Source organism: Nasonia vitripennis (assembly GCF_009193385.2).
Source record: "Nasonia vitripennis strain AsymCx chromosome 1 unlocalized genomic scaffold, Nvit_psr_1.1 chr1_random0013, whole genome shotgun sequence".
Classification (NCBI taxonomy): Eukaryota; Metazoa; Arthropoda; class Insecta; order Hymenoptera; family Pteromalidae; genus Nasonia; species Nasonia vitripennis.
The window spans coordinates 439,478-462,902 of record NW_022279601.1 but is presented as its reverse complement, the minus strand read 5'-3'; the positions used below and the strand labels follow the sequence as shown (position 1 = coordinate 462,902).

Here is a 23,425-nt window from a genome sequence, read left to right as displayed (position 1 = left end):
TACACAAACTTCAAAACTTTACTCACTTCCTTACACCGTAAGTCGCATAGTTTTTTTCCAAAAAATATTATAAATATTGAAAAAGGCAAAGATTTTATCGCTAAAATCGTAAAATGGGCCTTTTTTCCTTGAATTTTGAGGCCCCTGAAAACTATTGTGGGCCATCCCAATATTTTTCTCTTATTCCACATAACTCAAACTATACTCCAACCAAATTTCATTTAATTCTGTTCACTCAATCGTGAGATATCAGGTTTTAATACAACAAAAAATTTTGTTCACACTGTGGGCCGTAAGGCCGCAGGTGGCGCGCCCTAGTTTATTATTGAGTGAATCAGCAATATATCCAATGGCGACTGTTGTAGATTTCTATCCTCCATGGTGTTGCAAGATTGTAATATCTGCACTCGTATCAACCCTTATACTCGTTCCTTTATTTAATCAGTGTCGGGTTGAGGTTACTTGAGCTAGAGAAATTAGTATATGATACTTGAGATTTAAAGGACCAGATATTTCATGGTGTATAGTGCCATGCAATATCTGGGCATTTCAGTCACACGTATCGTAATATATTATTATTAGTTTTGAAAAGTTAATTAAATTACAGTAATAAATATGTTGAAACAAAACGTAAAACAACGTCGAATCCTGACAATTTTATAAAAACAAATATGTATAAAGTGTTAAAAATAAATATAATATACTTTCCGAAAAAAATTGTTTTTTAGTTGGGTACTAGCTGTTAGCCATGGAATTGCACATATCTATATGAAAACTGTGCTACTTGATCAGCGATAATTGCTGTCGGTTCCGTCTCGTGCAATTGTCAGGCTATCTCTGCCAGACGCGAAAAATCACAAATTGCGGATAGTGGCATGTCGTTTTAATGACAAGATCATCGCCGTCTCTCAGAATGAAAAAATAGCACGACCTGTCAACTGGATAAGTTAATTAGATAATGACTATAAATAAAGCTCATTTTGTGTTCATGTATCGCTGCAGTCTATTACTATTATAACAGCATATTATACGATATATTATTCGATAATTTTGATGTGATATAATTATACTTTTCCTAAAAACTCAACGGTTTCTTGCACAATAGGCTGCTGTAGCCATCAGCGATGCGCATTGAATATTAATTTCATCACAAAGCTGTTAATAAATTTAATCTCTAAAAAATATTAGTCTTTGAAAATATGATCACGTGCTCACTCATTTTTATGCATACAGATGAAATTGTGAAACCATGCAGTCGCAATTAGTACGATTGTTGGTTTACAGACAAAATAAGAAACGCGTTGATTAAGGTTTTTTGTCATCAAAGTAATTTGTTAGATAGTAAAGTGCGGTGACATCCAAACTATACATCGACGTCGACACGTGCCCGAAGACAGCCAGTGACGGCGCGGCGGCAATCGCAATCTGCTGAAGGTAGAAATGTTTTCCCCAATGTTTTGTCTAAAACGCATGAGAAAAAAATTGCTGTTGCGTCAACTGCTTACCAAACACGCCTTATCAAATCTGAGGACGCGTCTAACCCAAATAAATGTTCAATGTTTTGCTGGAATGGAAAAAGTCGTAATGCAATCTATGATGTAGCTACAAATTGCTTTGGATCTGTTGTGCGAAATACCCTTGCGTCACGATGCAGATGAGTGCGTGGAGAGTAAAAATGGTGCGCGTACATTGTTGTTGACACATACAAATTTTCAAGTTATGATTGCGTTTATGCGTGTTTTGTGTAAACAATGTTCCGACTTATAAGTACATGTGGGGATTTCCAATTTTATGGACGGGACACAATCGTTAAGTTATACAAAATTTTTGTACATGTTTACTTGAAATGAAAATATTGTACGAGAAAATACACTTTATAGCACTGTGTGGCTAAAATACTCTGTTAAGTCACGAATAGGCGAGACTTGCGGATTTTAGCAGTCTGTGCTATAAAATTTTATACGTAAAAAAGAACCATTTAAGTCACACGTATCGTAATGTACTATTTTTGGTTGCAGAAGTTGGAATTTGGAAGTTTTTTTTTCATGTTGTACATGTTTAGAACAATGCAAAACCACATTCCAACACTGAAAAAGTGCCTTGTGACACTGTTCTATAAGCCCCTCGCAAATGCGTCGAAAAATAGCCATTGTTCAAGAGCATGTATACATCTGTTTGTGTACACCTAATGCATAAAGGCACAAACAGAAAATATATTACGGTAGAATGAAAGCACGGGAAAAGAGCTTTAATTTAAGAAAAACATTGAATTCCTTGATTTTGTAAAAAATTACGCACAATTAAAAATGTGAAAAAATCATGAAAATTGCAGGATTTTTCGAATTCAAGAAATTCGTATCTTTATTCATGATTTTTCCACATTTTCAATTGCAGCTAACTTTTCACAAACTCAAGCATTTTCAACGCATTTTTTTAAATTAAAGCTTTTTTCCCGTTCTTTCATTCTACTGTAATATATTTTCTGTTTGTGCTCTTATGCATTAGGTACATGCCCTTGAACAATGGCTATTTTTCGACGAATTTGAGTGGCTCAAGAAACAGTGTCACAAGGCACTTTTTCAGTGTTGTAACGTGATTTCGCATTTCCTAAACATGAGAAAAAAAAGTTGCGGACGCGTGTCCCGGCTTTTGTTTTTTCTCGGCTTTTGCAACCAAAAGAGTGTTTTTTCCCCGTAGAATTCTATAATTTGAGTAATTACTTATTTACATATATATATATATATATATATATATATATATATATATATATATATAAATAATTATAATTATAAGCAATATGTTGCAAACAGAGCTAAAATGGAGAGTAGTGGATTATTTTTAATTGCTAATTGATTTTAAGCTTTTATTTACGCAAACTGCAATAGATTTTTGATCGTTAAGAAAAATTAGTCATTTTAAGATCAAAGTTAAAGTTATACACATGTATAGCAAAAATGATCAGTTTTATTGACTGCCATAATACTTATAAATGAAATATATTCAGAAAAAGTAGTCAAGATAGTATTTATCGCAGTGGTACGTAAAAAATTGTCTGCGCTATTTGAAGACAAAACATTTTGTATAAAAATTTTTAAATCATCTTTTCGCTCCATTTTAAACTATTATAGAAAAATGGAATCAAATTGTAATTTAGAGGAAAGTAAATGCAAAAAGATTACAACATCTTATAGAATATCAAGGATCGCCGCTGCCTAAGGTGTCATTAAAATTTCATAAAAACTTAGAATAATTTTGATCTTAGTTTCATCATTACTACCCTTTTCTTTCAAAGAAAGATGTAAGTTTACTAAAGTCATTTTCTTCATGAAAAATTTGTTGTAGAGCAAAATCTACTATTCTTACGATGTCATTTTATGAATTTATAATATAATTATAACCAATGTAGATTAAATATTTTAATTTAAATTATAAAAATGTATTTGTACTGGAAGCCTTCATAACCTTAAAGGAGATATTCATACGTATTTTATGAACAGTTGCGTATCAAAACATAAATACACTTTAATCTAACTGTGACTTATAAACTTGTTTTTTAAATTAAAAAACGAGCTAAATGAAAAAATGAATAAGACATCACGCCACATCGTATCCCGCAAATATCTTGGAAACGGATGAATGAATATCAGTCTAACAAGAATTATTTTTTGACGTTTTTATCTTTATAGCTACTGCTTTTTGTGCATATAATTTTCGTAAGATTATAAAAGGTCAGCATAAGGAAGATCGATCTGATTGAATTCGCGGTATTGGTCTTGAACTTCATTATGATAGCTCATATATTATTTCATAAATAAGTGCGAATAATCAAAAATTCGATCGAAAAATCGAAAATAGAACTCGACGGCATGGAAACTCAAAAGTAAACCCAGCACTTCCAGAACATTCCACCGACCGTCTTTTAACCGCAAAAACTTTTTACTATCGATCCAAGAATCAACAGTTCATCTCTGTAAACTATTCCACTGGATCGTATAAGGATCAAGCAGCATTATAGGAAAATTTGCCAATCAAAATGACGGCTGAAAAATCCACCATCTGAAAAAATCATGCAGACAACTCGGAGCTAAGCATCAGCAGCAGTATTGCGGGCGGGGGCGATGCGTCTCGACGAGCCTTATCTCCCAAAGAGCCAGAGCGCAGCCACGTCTGAGCCGCCTCGGGGTAGCGCGGACTGTATGCGGAGACAGAGATAGCAGAGCACAAGTACACGCACATAACACAGATCGATCCAAGCGATTTCGAGCTATGAGAGCCATCATACCTATAGTATGCGTCGGGGTCAGGCTTGGCTCGACGACATCGGCAGTGCGAGTAGCAACAAGGTTATCGGAGCGATTAAGTCGAGCGAGAGGAAAAAACGCGCTAACGCCGGCGGTGGATTTCTGGACCGACAGTGGCGACCAATAAGCCAGTCACTCGACACCCCTGCCTGCTCGCACATAAGCTGACGATCGGCGCGCGAGTCTTGATCGCGAACCTCTTTGAGCTGACCGACTCAGTTTACCGGAAGAAGTCGCGTCGACCGGAGCACAAACATGAGCTGTTACCCGGACTACTGAATACGCTTTTCAGACACTTTGACTGCTACACGTATACTAGTTGAGTACACAACAGCAGCTGAGAATCACGCCACGCGATAACCGATCGCCAGTCCGACTGTAGTCCAGCGCGAACCGATCTCCGACGTCAATCGCCATGACGAGCTGCGCGGAGAAAAAGCAGCCGGTGAAGGAGTTGAGAGACGAGAGCAGCTCGTCGGACATGACGGCTCCGATGCCGAGCTGCCGTCGACTGTTCGCACGCAACTGGGCCGTCTGGCTGCTTAGTTCACTGGCGGTCTTCAGTCTGGGTCTGCTCAGCCTGACCTGGCTGACGGACTTCTTCAACGACGCGATCGTCTCGAACCTGCAGCTGAGCAATGGTAGCCTCAGCTTCGCTTGGTGGCAGCGTCCCTCGGTGCGAGCCGTCTACCGCATCCGCATCTTTAACTACACCAACGTCGACGAGTTCATGAACGGCGAGGCGGAGAAACTGCGCGTCCAGGAGCTCGGCCCCTACATCTATCGCGAGACGCTGACTCGCGTCAACCCCGAGATCGAAGAGGACGGTCGGCTGAGTTACCAGGAGCAGAGGACGTATCAGTGGGAGGGCGGCAGCCCCGACGACGAGAGGATCGTCGTGCCGAACGTGCCGCTTTTCACGGCCATGGCCTTCTCCAGAGACATGAGCTTCCTCGCCCAGGTCTCGCTCACCGCCGTTCTCTCGACCATCCGCGCAAAGCCATTCATTCAAGTGCGCGCCGGCGACTTTCTCTGGGGCTACGACGACGAGCTGTTCCGTATCTCCAAACCCGTGCTCGCCTGGCAGCAGAACATTCCGTTCGACAAGTTCGGCATACTCGCTTTCGTAAGTACTTTTATGACGCTGTTTATTTGGGGTTTCGAGTGTTACCATATACTTGCGCGCTTGAGAAATCGCTATTCGGGGAAATCCTTCCTAATCGTCTTTGGCTAATTGCCGACTGCATTAATGAATGAGATTTCCCAGTTTTTCTACGTTTTTCACGAACATAAGATATGCGACCTTCAGCTTGAAACGGGGGTTTTTGAACAAACATCAATGCTCGAATGATGTGTACAGCGTGATCGGTTCGTGTTTTTTTAAAGATTTTGATCTTATCAAAACGATTTTTCCTTTGACTAAAAAGGTTCCCTCTATCTGTGTGTATATACATTCAATTTTATCTGCTCTGCCGTACATTCTTTTAGACAGTTTCAGATGCTAAATGTATCAGATGAACTTACGTAAATTTTTATCAAATTAGTGCAGTGAGAAATGCGCACAGCTTAGAATAAATTAATTAATATTCTTTTGAAAGTTGAAAAAATGAAAGGTCGATTTTTGAAAATGAATCTAAAAATGAAGGTTTATAGATTTTTGTCAAAGCGAATATAACAGGCAATTCATTTGACGTAATATTTTTTTTTTAATGCCAACATTATAACTTTTCCATGACGTATTTTTATACTTATCCCGAACCACGCAGACAATTTTGCCGAGCAAGTGATAATATCAAGCTATCGAGCTTTTAGTACTTAGTTTCTATTCAATTTAACTGCAGCCTTTGACTGCAGATAAGGACATTGAATATTCTAATTGTATCGCGATCAATGGCTCATTTAAACATTCGCTCTTTTTAAACGGCCGCGCGTGCAGATGATTGAATTTTTTAAATTGAAATAACAATTATCAAACGAGTAACTGCAGACGATACTGTCTCCCTTGAGTTCGACTCAAAAGAATAAACGTTTGCAGAAACCCTGGAGCAACGGTCAATCGCTCGCGATTAATATCCATTTGCCGGGACACTTTATTCCGCAAAGCTGTCTCATAAATTTAACGACTTGGTTACAATTTTTTCTCACAGAAAGCCGGTCTGTCGAACGACCGCATGACGATCGACACAGGCGTAGAAGATCTGCGATATCTCGGCAACACCGTGCGAATGAACGGAAAGGAAAGTCGCAACGTCTGGCAGGACGAGAGCTGTGACAAGATCGAAGGTTCGGACGGCAGTATGTTCCCACCACAGATGATTCGCGACCACAACTACACCCTCAAAGTTTACGCTAAAGAAATGTGCCGGTCCATTCCACTTCAGTATTACGGCGAAGGCCACTCCAAAGGGATACCAACTTTACGGTAAAAAAATCTTACTCACATTTGTATGCACATTCGCGTAGATTAATCGAGTTGAGCAGATGTGCCTTATTATTCTCGCAAACCAGTTTTTCTGCTATGACACATGTTGATCAGAGATTATTCGGACGGTGTTTTTGAAAAAAAATTGGAAAAATGAGCTTTCCGGAATCGAACATTTTTTCAAACAACGAAATTTAATTACACGACCTTCAAGGCATTCTTTCAACGCTTGTGCAGCAACAAAGATTCTTAATGTATTGGTATAATGTTACAGATACAAGCTTCCAGAAGACATTTTTGAGGCGACTCCGACGAAGAATTCTTGCTTTTGTCAAAGAGTGCTCGAAGATTCTGAAAACGTAACGCACGTATGCGCCCCTAAGGGATTGTTCAATAGTTCAGCTTGCAATTTCGGGGCTCCTATGATCTCCTCGTTCCCGCACTTTTATCAAGCCGATAAGTCAGTGCTGGACTACGTCGATGGATTGGAGCCCAAAGAGGAGCTTCACGGATCTTACCTTGATTTACATCCAGTGAGTTGAAAAATTATTTATTTATTTCTTATTAATTCTTTCGATTCGGTCACGCTAGAAGCTGATGATCGCTAACTATGATCGGTGTAGAAATAAGATAGCATTAGTTTATACTTAGTGTACACTAATCCTGTAACGCGCACTTTTTCAAGATTACTCTCTAACGCCGTTCAAAAAAACAGATCTTATCATATTGACTGACGGTTTGAAAAAATGATTAGAAACATTATTGCCATCCTAATTATCGATATCATTATAAGGGAAATGATTAGTAAAATTTGCGCGATCGAGAAAATACGATTTTTATTCGCGATATTGCGGCAATTTGCAAAGCGTGATACCAACGCGGCGCTTTGGAAAATTTGCATGCGACAGCATTCGTAGTAATCCTAATCTTGACACGTGTCAAATCTGACATTTATCGACAACTTGGTCAATTTGAAAAATTCATGCTCGCGTGTGATGTAAAATCGCTAAGCTTTATTGCAAAGATTACAAACATTCACTGATAGCAAGTGTATATATTCGATTTTCCCGAAAGACGCGCGTGGTGTAACGTAGCCTGAAGATGGGAAAAGCCACGGGCAAATAATCTTATCTAATTTCCTCTCAGCTTAAAACAGCAACGATAGCGCACACTTAGATGCGCTTTTTCATCGTAATAATAGCAACAGAGAAAATATTGCACATGCGTGATCGTCACTTTCAATTGCATTCATTAAGACTTCTCAACGACGTTTCATCAAACATTATCATAAACCTTTGAAATGCCGAACGTTCTTCTAACATACTTATCTGATATCATTTTTGCAATAAATCCCAAAAATATAATTAATAAACGAAATCCTCGATTGTTTCAGCGTTTGGCCGTGCCGATCGGCGGCTGGTCCCGTGTGCAGATAAACCTGGAAGCCCGCAAAGCCGACGCGGTGCCGTTCATGGGCCGTATCAAGGACGGTACCATCCTGCCGATCCTCTGGGTCGAGGTCGGCATCGACGAGATCCCCGAATCCGTGATGAATATCCTCTATCACGCCCACTTCACAGCCAGTGCAGTCGAGGCCTGTCTACACTGGGGCAGCCTTTTGGGCCTCATTCTAGCGGTCGTCAGTCTCGGCTGCCTGCTGAGCAAACGTCGAAACGAGAAGCACATCGTACTGCATAGAAACGTTTCAGGACAGGATCCGCTCATCGAGACAGGCGAGGCCAAGTCCGTTGGCCCCTGCTCCATTTATTTTGAGAAAGAATGAGGATGGCGTCGCGTTTGTTCGATTACGTTTTAGTAATCGCCACGACGCCGAGTGTGTATACGCTAAATTATTTTGTGCGGTGTAGGAGTTTGGTGCACAAGCTGCTCATACGTCGGTCTGCAGCTTTGATGATTTTCAGAAGCGTTCTGTAGGTGTACAGAAAGTCTCTCTTGATATCGAGAGTTTGACATATTAGGTGGACGTCCAAAAAGGAAGACTGCTTTATACGACTCGTACCTTGTTGCTTATTTTAATTTTAAGGCTTTTATCATTGTTAGCTTTTGCTAATGCAATTTTTGTATCATCAATACGTAACAATGCGGAGGACTGAAAATTTCAGCTTCATGTTCGTATATGTATTTATTATATTTCTGCATAGGTATACCATCATAATTTTCACGATTTCATACGGAATCAAACTTCTTAGAGTAGATACCGTTTGACGAGCCGATCAAAGTTTATACCTTATCAAGAAAGAAATGAAGAAAGCTTATTTTTATAGCGATTAGACACGGTTTTCGGCGGATAATAATACGATCGTATTTTTAACGATAATGCGCGGGGATTCGGAAAAATATAGAACTGATTAAATTTGGAAGACTGCTCTTTACGCTAATAACTAATCGCCTAAAAAGCAAACAAAAATATAACTTAATGAAACGATGATTATATACGCTTGCGAAATTAATCACGAATTCAATGTACTGCGCAGGAGCTTGCCTTTTTTTATACGTGCTATATATGTATGTAATATTATGTCTGTATTATAGTTACTCGGTTTCATTACGATGGTGCAGTGTGTGAGGGAACAGGATAATCGGATAAAAATTAAATGCTCATATCTCTGGATGTTCGAATGTTTACCTGATTGTCTATCAAGCTGACTCGCTGCGAGTTTCAACAGGGAAAATAAAGTAAAAAAACAGTTTTGCTCTTTTCCCCGAAATCTAGAGCAAGAGCCAATGCGTATGACTAAGTTGTACATATATACATGCGAAACTTTATGCAATTGTCCGTGAAATTTGCTGGAAGCCGCGCTTTGGAAAATAAGCTTAATAAATGTTACGTACATCACGCTGCACGTACTTGCGTAAATGTATATATAAGAAAGATATCGAGTGCGCAGCATCACGCCACGTATTATATATATATATATATATATATATATATATATATATATATATACACTCACATCTAGACGATAGCCCTCTCGCTCATTGTCGGTGGCGGGGCGTATCGTCTCGTGAATGAAAACAAAAAAGTATAACGCGTGAACTCCGGAGACCTTTTTCCAAGCTTTACAAGAAGCTGTACACGATAGCGCGTTGCGATAAGGTCTCGCCGGCGAGTTAGAGCATAACATCAATTATTTTTTCAAGGGCTCAAGCGCTGCGCGTGCTCTTGCATAATGCTCCACTGGCTGCTGCTGATAATTCTGCGTGAGAGGCGAGATGAGCGAGAAATTGTATTTTTTTCATACGTTTCCTTGGCTTGTGATTATACGCGTTATTACTTTGGCTTGCAATGTGAGTGATTCGTTTTCGGTCTTTTGGAAGGGCAACAGGAGCAGCAGCGTGCCAACGATGGCGTTTTTCCTGAAGCGATTTTTTTTGTATATCATAAATGTGAGCGAGATTTCACAACGAACTGTCTATATGTGTGCAAGTATATCGGATTTGAGAATGTGCGAGGGTATCGGGTCGCGAAATCATATCGTTACTGTAATTACTTGGATTGTTATTTTAAGGGATCAAAACTTAGTGAGATTATAGTGTGATTTTTTCGTCAAGTCTCGATAGAGTCTAGTGCCATATAAATATATTTTTCGAAGATAATTAATTTTAGTTGAATAATATTTTATACATTATACTACTGCCATTGAAAATGTAAATAATTGGTAATTTCTAATGTCAAATAAAGGATAAATATTGAATACAATATATTGACGTATATAGCATGTGTGTTATTTTATTTGAATGTCAATAATATTTACTTTTTGAAAAAGCGCTGGTTTCGATGAATTTATATTATTTATTTATTATTTTAAAAGAATTAAGTTTTGCTTTCATATAAATTCTGAGCAAGAGCGTGGTTGCCGTGTCAAAAAATAGTTATGTCAGCCCCGCTAAAAACGTTTAAGAAACACACGCGTTACAAAAAATATATGGTGTGCACCAATGGCTGTGTTTTTTTTACCTTGTAATGCTAACTCCACACTCGGTCTAAAAAAGTCCACTTTACTCTTGGTATATAATATATCATTGGGCTTGTTATATATTTCTGCTTTGAGCTTTATCATCATGTATTATTCTAGAATAATATAAGTTGGGTTATTTTTATAACAAATATAGCATCTATGTAATTTTTATTTTTTATTTAAGGCCCTTCTTTCTGAATCTGTATAAACAAAAAATTTGCAACGATCGTAGTCCAGATAGTTTGCTGGAACGAGATAAAGATGTATTCCTTCAAAAAATCATTGCATTCAAATTTTACTATCTGGAATGCATTAAAACGAATTCACTTTGGTTCGTATCTATTTATCAGTAAAAATTTGTGAAAAATAGATATATTTTCTAGTTATCATATTCACTAGATATATACTGTAACAAATAACAAGCATTTCTTAGTCTAAGACTTCATGCGAAGTTTTCTATGGAATTGTGATAATTCTACGATTTTTATTCATAATTGGTCGCTAGTAGCACAGAGTGATCTTGTTTTAAGTAATTCTATATAACAAATAGTATGCGCAATAGCTATTTTTACAGCATAGTTTCCCTGGTAGAAAATTAACGGTTGAAATTCGTTACAAAGTTAAGTTTAAGTGACCAGTTTTATCAAATTTTAATGTAAAAAAATTAATTAAAATATTTTAGTGATCCGTATTGATAAATAAATAACTGCTGATGTGGAAATATCTTTATTAAACTTAGAAAGAATTCAGTTATACAGTCACGAACGTCCGGCGTGTACGGAGTCGCGACGCCAAGCGAAGCTGCAAGCGCGCCAGCGCCACGCGTCGACAGCTTTAGTAAATTAAGAAGCAGAAACCAATCATAGATCGAGCGGGTAGAATACTCGTATTTGTCATTTCTTGAGCATTCTTAACACTCCCACTGAAATTACAAATACGCAAAAATACATTGCTTACGTTTATATCTTAATTACAGTTTACGCCTACACTAAAAAAAAAACAGCCATTTCTACTGTAAAAAACGGTAGTTTTAGCGAGTGTGCCACAGTAGCGACTTTTCAGTAAAAACAGCGAGTGTTCACTGGTAGTTTTGGCAGGTCTCGGCGAGCTGTCTCTATCTCGAGGATATTTAGGTTATGTATCACCTTTTAAAACACCAAAAATCTTAAGAAAATAATTTGTTTAATGAGTATTATGATAAAATATAAAGTAATGACCATTATAGGACTGATAAATAACAATATTCAAAATTTTCACGTAACTTATTTGCTAATAGTCACTCTGCATGCGATAATGGGATGGTAATAAGTTGATGGTTGTTATTTAAGGTATTTTTCTCTATTATAATGATCATTACTTATAACTTTAATTTAATGAATCATATTACTCATTAAAAAAAATATTTTCTTAAGATTTTTGGTGATACATAACCTTTCATGAAAAATTTAAACTCTAATATTTTAAATACCATAGGGTTCTCATAACCTCATAAAATCATGAATTCTCTCAACATTCTGAACTTTAGTTAGCAAGTTGTAAGGTTTAACGAAAATAGTAATTTTCAGTTATACACGGTATACAGGGTGAGAGACAAAGAATTTGAATCTTAATACTTATTAAACTAATCAGTTTCATAAGCTGCAAAAAAAACCTAGCCGAGGTGATCAAAAGATCGATATTTCCCCAAAATTTCAATTTAATTAAAACCTTTTTACTCCCGTAATCGTACGACATGAAAAACCCATTTTTTTTAGTTTTCGATTTTTAGCTTGAAAACTAGTCATCAAAATGATTTAAAATTTTTACAGCAAATAGATATTATCGTTTTTTATTGTCATACATTTTGGTAAAATGTTTGACGATTTAGTTTTGGAGATATTAATTTTTTTAAATCACCTTTTTTATCATAAAAATTGAACGGAACGGTCAATCTGGAAAATCTTGCGGAAAAAAGTAGGCGATTTTATGCTCTTTTATATATGTACACTATTGTTGAATATATTGTATAGATCATATTATCAAAAAACGGAAAATTTTTTTTTCAAAAATCAAAAAATGGCTATAATATGGCCATAAAATGATCAGAATCATAAAAAAAAAATGTTTCCGAATTCAGAATCAGAAAACATATATGCATGTTAAATTTTATTACGATCGATCGCGTGGTTCCAGAATTATGACGGTATACGTACATACACACAGCCATCCGCACGGACATTTTCTAAAAACGCATGATTCGTACTCCAAATGCACTTCTACGAAGTTTCAGCGAAACTGAAAATTTGACTTTTACAAAGCTTTCTTTTAGGAGTCAGCAATACATAATATCTATTTCCTGTAAAAATGTTAAGCCATTTTGACGAAAGCCGTTCTGTTTTAGTTAACATTTACCTTTATCATTTTAAAAATGCAAAAAATGCTTAGATCACCTACAACTTGACCCTCTGTAACTCGAAGAATATTTATGAAAAAATTCTGAAATAATTCATGAGATCCTTGGAACACTTCGGGAACATATTCCCACAGTTTCAAGACAAGACAATACTGTATATTTGAACAACATTTTATGTATTGGAACTATAAATTCAGTTGGAGGCAGCTACGTGCCAAAGAATTGGCAGCGATTTTTATAAACAATCGTTTTATTGTTCTAACCCGCATGCAGGCGCATGCATCTCAAATAAGCCCTTCCTAACACAGCCTCCTATAAGGCTGAGTTGGTACGAATTTCGCAGTGTGCGTTACTGCTCTAGTATTATCGCATCCGACCGCTAGGTGGCGACACCACCAGTTCTAGTACCCACTAAGTAACGTTTTGAATTGCATATAATTTTCTATGCTTCCTATAGGGGCGCTATTATTTGAAAAGCTCGTCGCGGCGTTCCTTCTTTCTTGGGATACGTTCACTACTTCTTCCGCGGTTATCACTGTCGATATTGTCATCCTCGCTACGGTTCAATAAAAAATTTTAGGGAAAAATGTGCACTGCCCTCAAGTTTGGTGAGATTGCCTTAAAGTTCTTCCTGTTTATGGTGAGCAATTCTTTGCATTCGATAGGAGTGCAAGTGGAAAGACTTAACTTTTTGCAAATAAAATTCCGCAATTCAGTAACAAAGCCGGTATTATCAACTGGTATCATAGCAACTTTATACAACGAGACTACCAATCAACGTCGAAGGCTTACATATGGCCTGCAGAACCTCGCTCAATTCTGCCATAACAGGTCTTTTTCACCATGATGTAAATTTGACTGAAGTACATTGTACAAGTTCATTGGTCAGAACTATACTAATATTAAGAGTGCTCGACCCATCCTGACAACCAATCAGAACGCGTGATTTTTCTCCACGAATTACGGCTTTATTTAATAATAAATTATAAATGGATTTTTCTACAGGTGGCATGTTATCGAAATTTAGCAACAGAATACTCTAATGCGTCGAAATAAACAATGCAAAATTATACCGATATGTCGTCTGCTCGTGCAGCAAGAGCGAAGAAATTTGTTACAGTTTCTGCCTTCTGTCTCAAATAATATCGCGAAGTTTGAAATCGAAACATGAATGAATGTAATAATGAGTATTTTTTCTGTAAATTTAATGGACTAGTAATTGTTTATAATGCAATTCAGTAATTATTTATAATTGAATTATTAAATCATTGTAGGATCAAGGGTCAAAATTTAAAAAAACCTCTTTTCAGCTAAATATTTTTCTATCTTTGTATTCAATAGAGCTTTGTTGTCATTTCTAAATATATCAAAAATTTAGTTGAATTCGCGGCTGATTACATTTTTTCTTTCTAGTTTATAATTTAGCTATAATCACAAATAATTTTTTGTTCAATGTCTACTATGCAAGACGATAATGGGATGATTTTTTTACGTTATTATAATCGTCCGACGTATTACATGAAAATTAACAAATTCTATTTATAAAATATGCTTAATTAACAAATTTTAACACAAAATATCCTCTACCGCTCAATGAACATATGCGACTTTGATCGTAATGTCTCAACGATGTTCGTGGCCGAGTGGGTTACGTATCAGCATACTATTTTGATAGTTCCGGGTTCAAGCCCGACATAAGGTGAGTTTTTTTTATAAATTTCTTCAATCTAATTAAATTTTTAACCTATAATAATGTGTAAGACCCCAATTTTTTAAAATAAAAAATACGATTGCTTCCTTCCTAAGCCTTGTAATAGCAATTTTTGGAGTTTGTGTAAAAACATGTGGGAAATATGTTTTGAGGTATTTTAAGTTGAAAAATAGTGTTTTTAGAAAATGTCCGTATGGATGTGTGTGTGTGTGTGTGTTCGTTTGTATCGCCTCTAGCTCAGTTTCTACTTCTACTGGATTTCAATCTACCAAGTCTCATTTTCTTTGTTTTTCGAATACTCAGCGGGATAACAGTCCGTTTTTACATTTTTTCAACTCTTTTTTTTATATCGATTTTTTAGTTTTGAGATTTCAGTTTTTTCTAATAAAATTATTGAAAAAGTAGACGAAAGTAAATTGCTTAATATGTATCTAAAAGAGAATAAAATTACCTATCTTTTTACCGCGGAAAATTTATATTATCGTTCGTCGTTTTTTTATTACACACCATAAAGCGCAAATTTTTTAAATTGTTTTAACTCGAAAACTAAATTTTGAATCTTTCTAAAAAAAATCATGATTATTGACAGTAATTAGGACCATACTTCTCTTGAATTTCAAGTCATTTCGTGGGGTAGATCTTGAGAAAAACATCAACAATGAAAAAAGTCGTTTTTCTACGTGACGCGGTAACTGGAGTAAAAAGGCATTAATCAAGTTCAAATTTAGGATTTAGTTAGCATTATATAGTACCTTGTTGTTTATGATACCAGTTAGTTTCAAAAATATTAAGCTTCAAAATCTTGTTTCTCACCCTGTATATTTTGCATAATTGAAAACTGCATCGCTTACGTCTCAGCTTCTATTTAATGGATTGTAATCTATACCAAGGCTCATTTTTTCTGTTTTTGCTTTACCAATTTCTTAAAAACAAGATTTTCATTTACGCATTTGCGTTTTTTTATGGCGATTTTTCAATCACTAGTGATTTAAGATACATTCCACAAACTATCTTAATCATTATAACTTGGAAACAGACATTTTGAAATTATTTATTTATATAATACATATTATTATGTATTATCAATCATCAGAGCCTCGTTTGTGAAAACAGGTTCCACCACTTGACGGTGAGGTTGATGTTTGGATTAGAGAGGCTATTTATAATAAAACAATTGTATTATTTTGACTCAATACAGAAACATGTTTAATGTAAAGCTCTATATTCACAAAATAATAATAACTCGGTATGAAAATCTTTACGACTATTAGTTGTAGATATGCATTTGATTGTTTTTAACATTTTTTAATTGTTTTTATGAAAACATATTTCATTATAATTAGAGCTTTCACGTATTTTATTAAATGAAATTTTTCACAGTATAACTGTTATCAATAGATAAATTACGATTAATTAAAATGCTATTTTACCGCCCCTTTAACAATACCTAAAATTAATTATATTTTGTATAAAATACTTGATAACATACTTCGAATTTTCAATATATTTGAGAAAATATTACAATTGTTTAATTAATTTGTCAGTTTGTGTCATATTTAAACATTTTTTTCAAACATAACAGCGTCATGACATTTCGATTACTCGTGATAATCGGAGACGCATCATAATCCATAGGAACCCTTTCTTTGCGCGATAATTTAACGCAAGAATAGATCAATTACTGTATTTGCGCGATAATTCAACGCTAGAATTGATTAATCACTACATTTGCGCGATAATTCAACGCAAGAATTGATTAATCACTGCATTTGCGCGATAATCCAACGCAAGAAATAAGTATCATAACATTTGTGCGATAGTTCTACGCGAGAAATATATGTGCCTTATATTTCGTAATTTTAGTACATCACTTCATTTTCAGTATAATCCATTGTGCTATAAAGGTCGATATTACTCCTAGATTCTTCTTCCTCGTTCATTAAAAATGAATTTTCAACATCATTGTCAATGTCTTCGTATTCTGAATTATCATCTACAATTTTTTATTTCTAACAGCATCATTTGCGTGCATATCTTTAGCTGCGAAAGGGAATTTTATTTCAACCGTTTTATCATCGTCCAACAAACCATCTGGTGAAGCAGCCATTCCTAGCACTTCTGCGTCGAGAACTAATCCACAAGATTGGATGTTATACCCTTCGTCTCGTAACTTCGCTACGATTTCCATTGCAATTCCGTAGTTTATTGCTTCATTACCTTTTATCGAACGAGAGTATAGAATGTCGCAAACTAAATTGGCAGAAGCCGTGGTCGCTCGTCTCTTGCATATCCTTCCAATCTTAGAAGCTGTAATCAGCCATTTTCGCATATTTCTCCACTTAGTCGAGTCACTTTGATCTCTAGTTTCTGCTTCGATGATCGCTCTTTCAAGTTTCCATTTTTCCAGGAGTTGATAGTGCTCATGAATTGCAGCTAGATATACTTCAGGATTAGCATCCGATTGAGTAGCATTGGGTCCATAATTGGCATCGGCAGGAGCGTACCTTGCCTTTTTCTTATTCCTACCATATTCTGCTATTCGACCTCTTCTCGCAGCATTTTTAGCAGCTCGCTTCTGTTGCAAGTATGCACCAGTTGCTGGAGAACTAACGTTAAGAGCAGTGCAAATCGGAGTAAATGTTTCATCATTGTTGGTTTTTATTACAGCAACATGACACCGACTCTCGTAACCGTTCCTTTTCGCCAAATGAAGACGTTTTGCTCCGATAGTTTTTGCGATGAGATTATAGTGGCTTTCTACATCGTTTGTTGTCACTTGGTATAGTAAGCTATTTACATTGTTCTTAGCTCTAAATAAAGCTTGTTGAACCTCTACGAATAAATTAGCTGCTTCGATTGCTGGTACCATATTTGTTTCTGGTAATTTTTCACACGTGTAGTAGATATCAGTGCAAAGTGAGTGATATCCCAGTATGTGATTAGCTAATTTTCCAATGTCATTTATCAATGCTCTACATTTAATTTCCCATGACCAGTCTTCCTTGCTTTTAATCACGTTTACAGACTGTGTAATACATTCTATGCATAAAGGTGCGCTGTTTTCGATAGCTTTCCTTATAGCCGTTCCATAAGCCCGTAAGCCTCATTAAGCTTATTCCATACCCACATGAAATTCACAATGCTATTCATACCAGTTTTTTGAACCTGTGTATCATACGAAATACAACATTCTTCTGCTGTATTAGCCTCTGCCACTGTTGATGTTATTATGTCATGCTGTTCATTTTCCTCTGCGACGTCGCTAAGTCCTACACCATCATCATTATTCGTTGAATTGTCAATCGCAGCTGATGGATTATCGATGACAGGGCTTCTTTCTTCAGACGACATATTTTCGTTGTCGCTTAATGCTTGTATTGCCAGGACAGTAAATTGAAATTGGCCATCAACTAAATGTCCTCTCTTTTGTGGAAAAATAGACTGTAGATGATCATGTAATTTTGCATGATCACATTTAATAATAGCGCAAGCAGTTCCATCGCTTGTTGGTTCACCATACGGTCCTCTAGAGTGAGGATCAAAATAGCCTATCGCACCATCGATCTTAAATAATGCTATAGAAATTCCATTGCACGTAAAAATGCCAATATCAGTTGTGGAATTCATATTTTGCAAAAGAGATCTCAAGGTAGGGAAATTTATCTCAGTGAAATCATTAGTCATGTGTTCGTAAATAATTTCTCGAATCAATATCCCATATCTTCGATCAGCAAGAGTTACTTCTGAAAGTAACTCTTCGGCAGTAAGATAAAGTGGATTCTCTTCTCCATCTGGATTGCTTTTGCGTGCGTTCAAGCTCTCGTTGAACAAGCCGTCACCGCAATGCAAAATTATATCAATATCTGAAGTTGTCCATTTTCTTGGACTCTCATCTTTCACTTGACTCATAATAATTGTTGCTGCTGAGATTGCAGTACACTGAATTCCTCTCGATGGAAGTGAAAACCGTTGATCCCCTTGGTGGATTGATCCGCGGATCATGCAATCAGTTTCTACTGAATCACAGTGTATAGCGCAACTTTCATTCGATATTTCATCCCCTGTAGAACAAGTAATTGGTTCTACAGGTTCTCCAAGAACATCTGAAGTTGATCCATCCTTACATACATCTGTAGCGTAATTCGACTCTTCTATATCATCTGGAGTCATCGATTCGACCGGAGATTCAATCACATCTTGTTTATTCTTTCTCCTGAAATATTAAAAGTTCGAAAAGTCGGACAATAAAATAGTGGACGCGTTTTTCATATCACATTTGCAGTGAACGATATTACTTTTTTCCATTGAACTTATTAAATATCGGTTCTGCAAAAATAATTATTAGCATAAGAGTTATAATAATGAAGTGTTTAAATTACATATTTACATTTAAAACATGTAATTATCGCAATGAAACTGTAATAAATTTTTCGTAATTACTTCATTTGTTATTAATTAAATAATATTAATTAAAGATAGAAGGGAATGACCGCAGCGAACTAAATTATTTTTTAAGACATTTTATTTACTAACGTTGCGGGCGATTAATCGCCCCTCTTCAGAGGTAATAAACATCAAATTATGGCAATTATTGCATGCTAAAGAACCAAGTTAATAGTTGAACCTTTTTCTTAGCTGTCGAGTGCGCGGAAAAGACTGATCGAATTCAACAAGGTTAGAGAGAGGTGGACGACGACAGGGGCGCGCGAAGATGTTAGTCCACGAAGTTGCCTCCATGCCGTCGAAAATCCTACTGAAAATGTGCGATGTGTATGTAATATGCTATTACATACCATAAAAATTTGGTTTATGAGAGGACTTTTTATCTATGACAAACATTCATCTATATTTTCAAAAAATTTCATAGCGTATCCTAACACACGCCTCCATTGCATGTTATACGGGAATTCTAAGTGTTTGACTGAAAAGTGGGCGGAGCTTCGTTGAACGCAGGTTTATCAAGCGCGCCACGCGCTGCTGATGCTTGCTCGATCGCACGCACGGCTTATATTTTGCTGGCTTCAACAATTTCGTAACGATCCAATTTTAATAATTTTTTTGTTGAGATCTGAAAAACTAACTTGGACGATTCCCGAAGGACAAACACCGCCTCCCTTTGTACATCAGCAGTCGTACAAGGAGCAGCGCTTTCTGGTTTATTTCATTTCGGTAGACAATTTCATTTCTACCGAAATTCAGGAAGCTCTAATTAAACGCGGGTATTTAAATCCTGACGACCCAATACATATAGTAGTAAATATTGCGTACCAAGGGCGCAAATAAATTCAATAACAATTTCGGTGAAACATGTCTCATGTAGTCCGAAAATTTTAAAGAATTTTTCCATATTTTTACAAGCTTAGAGTTATATTTTGGCCTTTATCTCGTACGTAATAGTACATTATGCAACACGGGACGAAAGTAGATTTTTACCGCTGCTGCATTTACTGCCCGAGCGAAGCGAGGGCAGTAAGCACCCGAGGGAAAAATCTTCTCGCGAGGGCAGTAAACCCACCAGCGGTAAAAATCTACTTTCGTCCGGTGTTGCATATAGTACTTTACTCCACTCTCGACTGAAATGGCTACTATTTGTCTCTATAAATCGAAGTCGACGTGTTTTTTTATATTTTTGTTTCATTCATTAAAAAAAAAAAAAAAAAAATACTTTTGCCCCGCTGATTTTACTTTTTCCCCGCAAACATAGGTTTACGGGAAAAATATGGTACTTTTGCCCCGATTTTCAGGCGCAAAAAGTGGCCATTTCGGTCGGGTGTGCAATAAATACAAGATTCAACAACTTACTTAATTAAAAGCTGATGAGTACAATTCACTCGCAAACGAAATTTTGCTGTAAACTGAAAATTATGGTTTTCAACAATGTTAATAACAACTATTATTTCTAAAAAATTCTGGCTGTGTAGTGGCCGTGTAAAAAAAACTAATTTACTCCCGCTTTATAGCTATAAAAACGTGAAAATCCATACATGCGTCACAAAAAGTATGGTGTGCATCAAGGGCTAAGCAGGCTTTTTGACCTTGTGTGTTTTGCAGTACGAGTCGAAGGCGAGGTAGCACGAGCTCAAGGCGTCTCCGAGCCAAAGACGAGGAAACTTCTCCTACAATTTCAGCCCGATCGGTCGCAAAATTTTGTGAGGTATCAAAACTGTAAGGCACTTCCGTACCGCGGTCGTGACTAAATACGGGACGACAAAATGAAAAATCCACGTCTTTCCGCTTATCGAACACCAAGAAAAAAAGGAATCAGCTTTGCTGCATTGTATCAGTTGTATATGTACTATTCACGAAATACATCAGCACGGTCGCACACACATATATGCAGTAGAACACGATAAATAATTTCACCAACGGACAGCAATTTTGCGGACATTCATCTTTTTACCACTAAGTCGATATCTTTTCTTCTCATTCTTGTCAACACCTTTCCTCAAACGATTATTAACTTTTTTCACTTCCGAAAATACTTCTTCATCCATGATCACGGAGCTCATAAATTATACTAAAAAGTACTACTTATGAATGTAGTGATTCACAGATAATGCAAAATAAAACACGTTTTTACGTATGTGATATAAAAATAATCAATCTATAACAGCCAGCAGTAAAAACTGTAGTGAAATGTCAAAGTTATAAGTAAATACATGGTATAGCCCCGCCCCCAAAAAACAGAAGTCAAACGACAGAAAATGAAATCCATTGGCTCTCATGATACTGTCATTGTTGGCAAGGTGGCGCGCATAAACTTGCATAAAACCGCTAATGTAAAAGTATTACAGACGAAACGACAGGACCAAGTGACAGGTAGCATCGCGCAGTCGACAAAAACGTTAGTAGTACTGTTTATACAATGTATCATGTAGTAGCATACGTAATGTTGATGATTACATTGTAGCTTAGATAATGGTGTCCAGAAGAAGCCGCAGTGGAGGCGCGACTAGAAAGACTCGAGCGGCAAAATTTGCAGCCGCCGATCATACAGCGCAGCACGTGGGAGAGGTAAGCCATACTTTCGGCACGTCGCGCGCGAAGCTTTTTCCCCGCGCGCGAATTTTACTCGCAGAACTTTGTTGCATTTTAGTACATTCGCGTATGTTTACGTACATTTGCGTACATTTGCGTACAATTTTGTTGGGATTTGAACATTTTTTACAGCAGCGTACGGAAATATACGTAAACGTACACAAACGTGCGTGAACGTACGCAAATGTACGTGAACGTACACGAATGTGCGCATGTACCCAACAGTACACGAACGCATGAATAAAATAAATACTTAAAAACCAATATATTCGGATTATATGCAGAAATACCAACATACACTTGTACGAGTTAACCTTATTCCTCGCTGCTATAATTAACTTAATTCGTAGTAACCTGTTTGGCCTTATAAACTAGCCAATAAAAATACTTAGCGCTTGTTTGAATAAAGAAATAAATAAATTTGTTTAAATTCTCCAAAAATTTCCTACCAACTTCACAAATTTTCTAAAATTTTGGTTATTGTTACCAAACTATGTATGCTCGAAACTCTGGTCATAAGAAACACTTTCACCATTGAAAACCCAAAATTGCCTCCGCTGAAGATGAGCACTGCAATAGGCCCGTGTAGCTTATATTCTAATATAACAATGTGAAACAAGCTATATATGTCAAAATAAACTTTTGCTTCCTCCTAGAGAAAGCTTTGTAATAGTAAAATTTTGAGTTTTGTCAAAACTCTTTGGTGTGTAAGAAGTTCAAATTAAGTGTTTCTAGAGAATGTCCGTATGGATGCGCGTGTGTGTGTGTGCGCGTATGTATACCGTAATATTTTTGGAACTACTCCGTCAATATCAATAAAATTTGACATGCATATATATTTATGGATTCTGAATTCGAAAAAATAGTTATTTTTTATTTTCTCAACTATTTTTTTAATGGTCATTTTTTAATTTTTGAAAAACACTATTTTTCGTTTTTTTCAATCATCCCACTTTCACAAACAATTTAGCTATAATGAATTTAAAAGAGGATAAAATTATCTACTTTTCCTCGTTTGGCCCTCGGTATCGACCGCTTTGTTCGGCAGATAAAATGAAAAAGATGATTTTTTTTTCAATTCATATCTCTGAAACTAAACATCATAACCTCACGAAAAAATCATGTCGATGGGTAACTTGTCAAACTATATCTCATTAAAATTTCAAGCGATTTGTTTACTTATTTTTTCAGTAATAAATCGAAAACTGAACAAAATGAGTTTTTTTGTGTCTTAACTACGGACGTGAAAAGGCCTTTTTGCAATTTAGATTTTGTGAAAAAGTAGATATTTTATGTGGTTTGGCTAAGTTCATTGCGTAGCTTTCAAACCCCAATGGCTCTTGAGATATCAAGGTTTCAATTTTTTTTTTAATTTTTTGATTCCTCAGATCTCTAAAGCAATGTGGTCAAATGCTTCAAAATTGTATTTGGTGATTCACCATAAAAAAGCTATCTGCTACTAAAATTCTAAACGATTTCGTCGAGCAGTTCTCAAGTAAAGAGCTAAAATGTAAAAACCAAATGTGTTCTTTTGAAGATATACTGAACTAGCATACCAATTTTGGCCGGGATTTAAAAAAT

The 23,425-nt window shown here is 36.3% G+C and overlaps 1 protein-coding gene across 1 annotated transcript; it reads left to right on the top strand.

The window, feature by feature from the left end:
• Nucleotides 1-4,142: 4,142 nt before the first annotated feature.
• Nucleotides 4,143-10,458, top strand: LOC100114590 (lysosome membrane protein 2). The gene is made up of 4 exons (XM_001599503.6): nucleotides 4,143-5,427; nucleotides 6,449-6,723; nucleotides 6,998-7,256; nucleotides 8,117-10,458. Exons 1-4 carry the CDS (start codon nucleotides 4,717-4,719, stop codon nucleotides 8,504-8,506), a joined length of 1,635 nt encoding a protein of 544 aa, XP_001599553.2. The 5' UTR covers nucleotides 4,143-4,716; the 3' UTR covers nucleotides 8,507-10,458.
• The last annotated feature ends 12,967 nt before the right edge of the window (nucleotides 10,459-23,425 follow it).

Excerpts from the sequence above, each read along its gene's own strand:
- LOC100114590 (XM_001599503.6), top strand. The coding sequence starts at position 4,717 with ATGACGAGCTGCGCGGAGAAAAAGCAGCCGGTGAAGGAGTTGAGAGAC. Across the intron at positions 5,428-6,448 it reads AGTTCGGCATACTCGCTTTC|AAAGCCGGTCTGTCGAACGA; the intron begins GTAAGTACTTTT and ends TTTTTCTCACAG. Across the intron at positions 6,724-6,997 it reads AAAGGGATACCAACTTTACG|ATACAAGCTTCCAGAAGACA; the intron begins GTAAAAAAATCT and ends ATAATGTTACAG.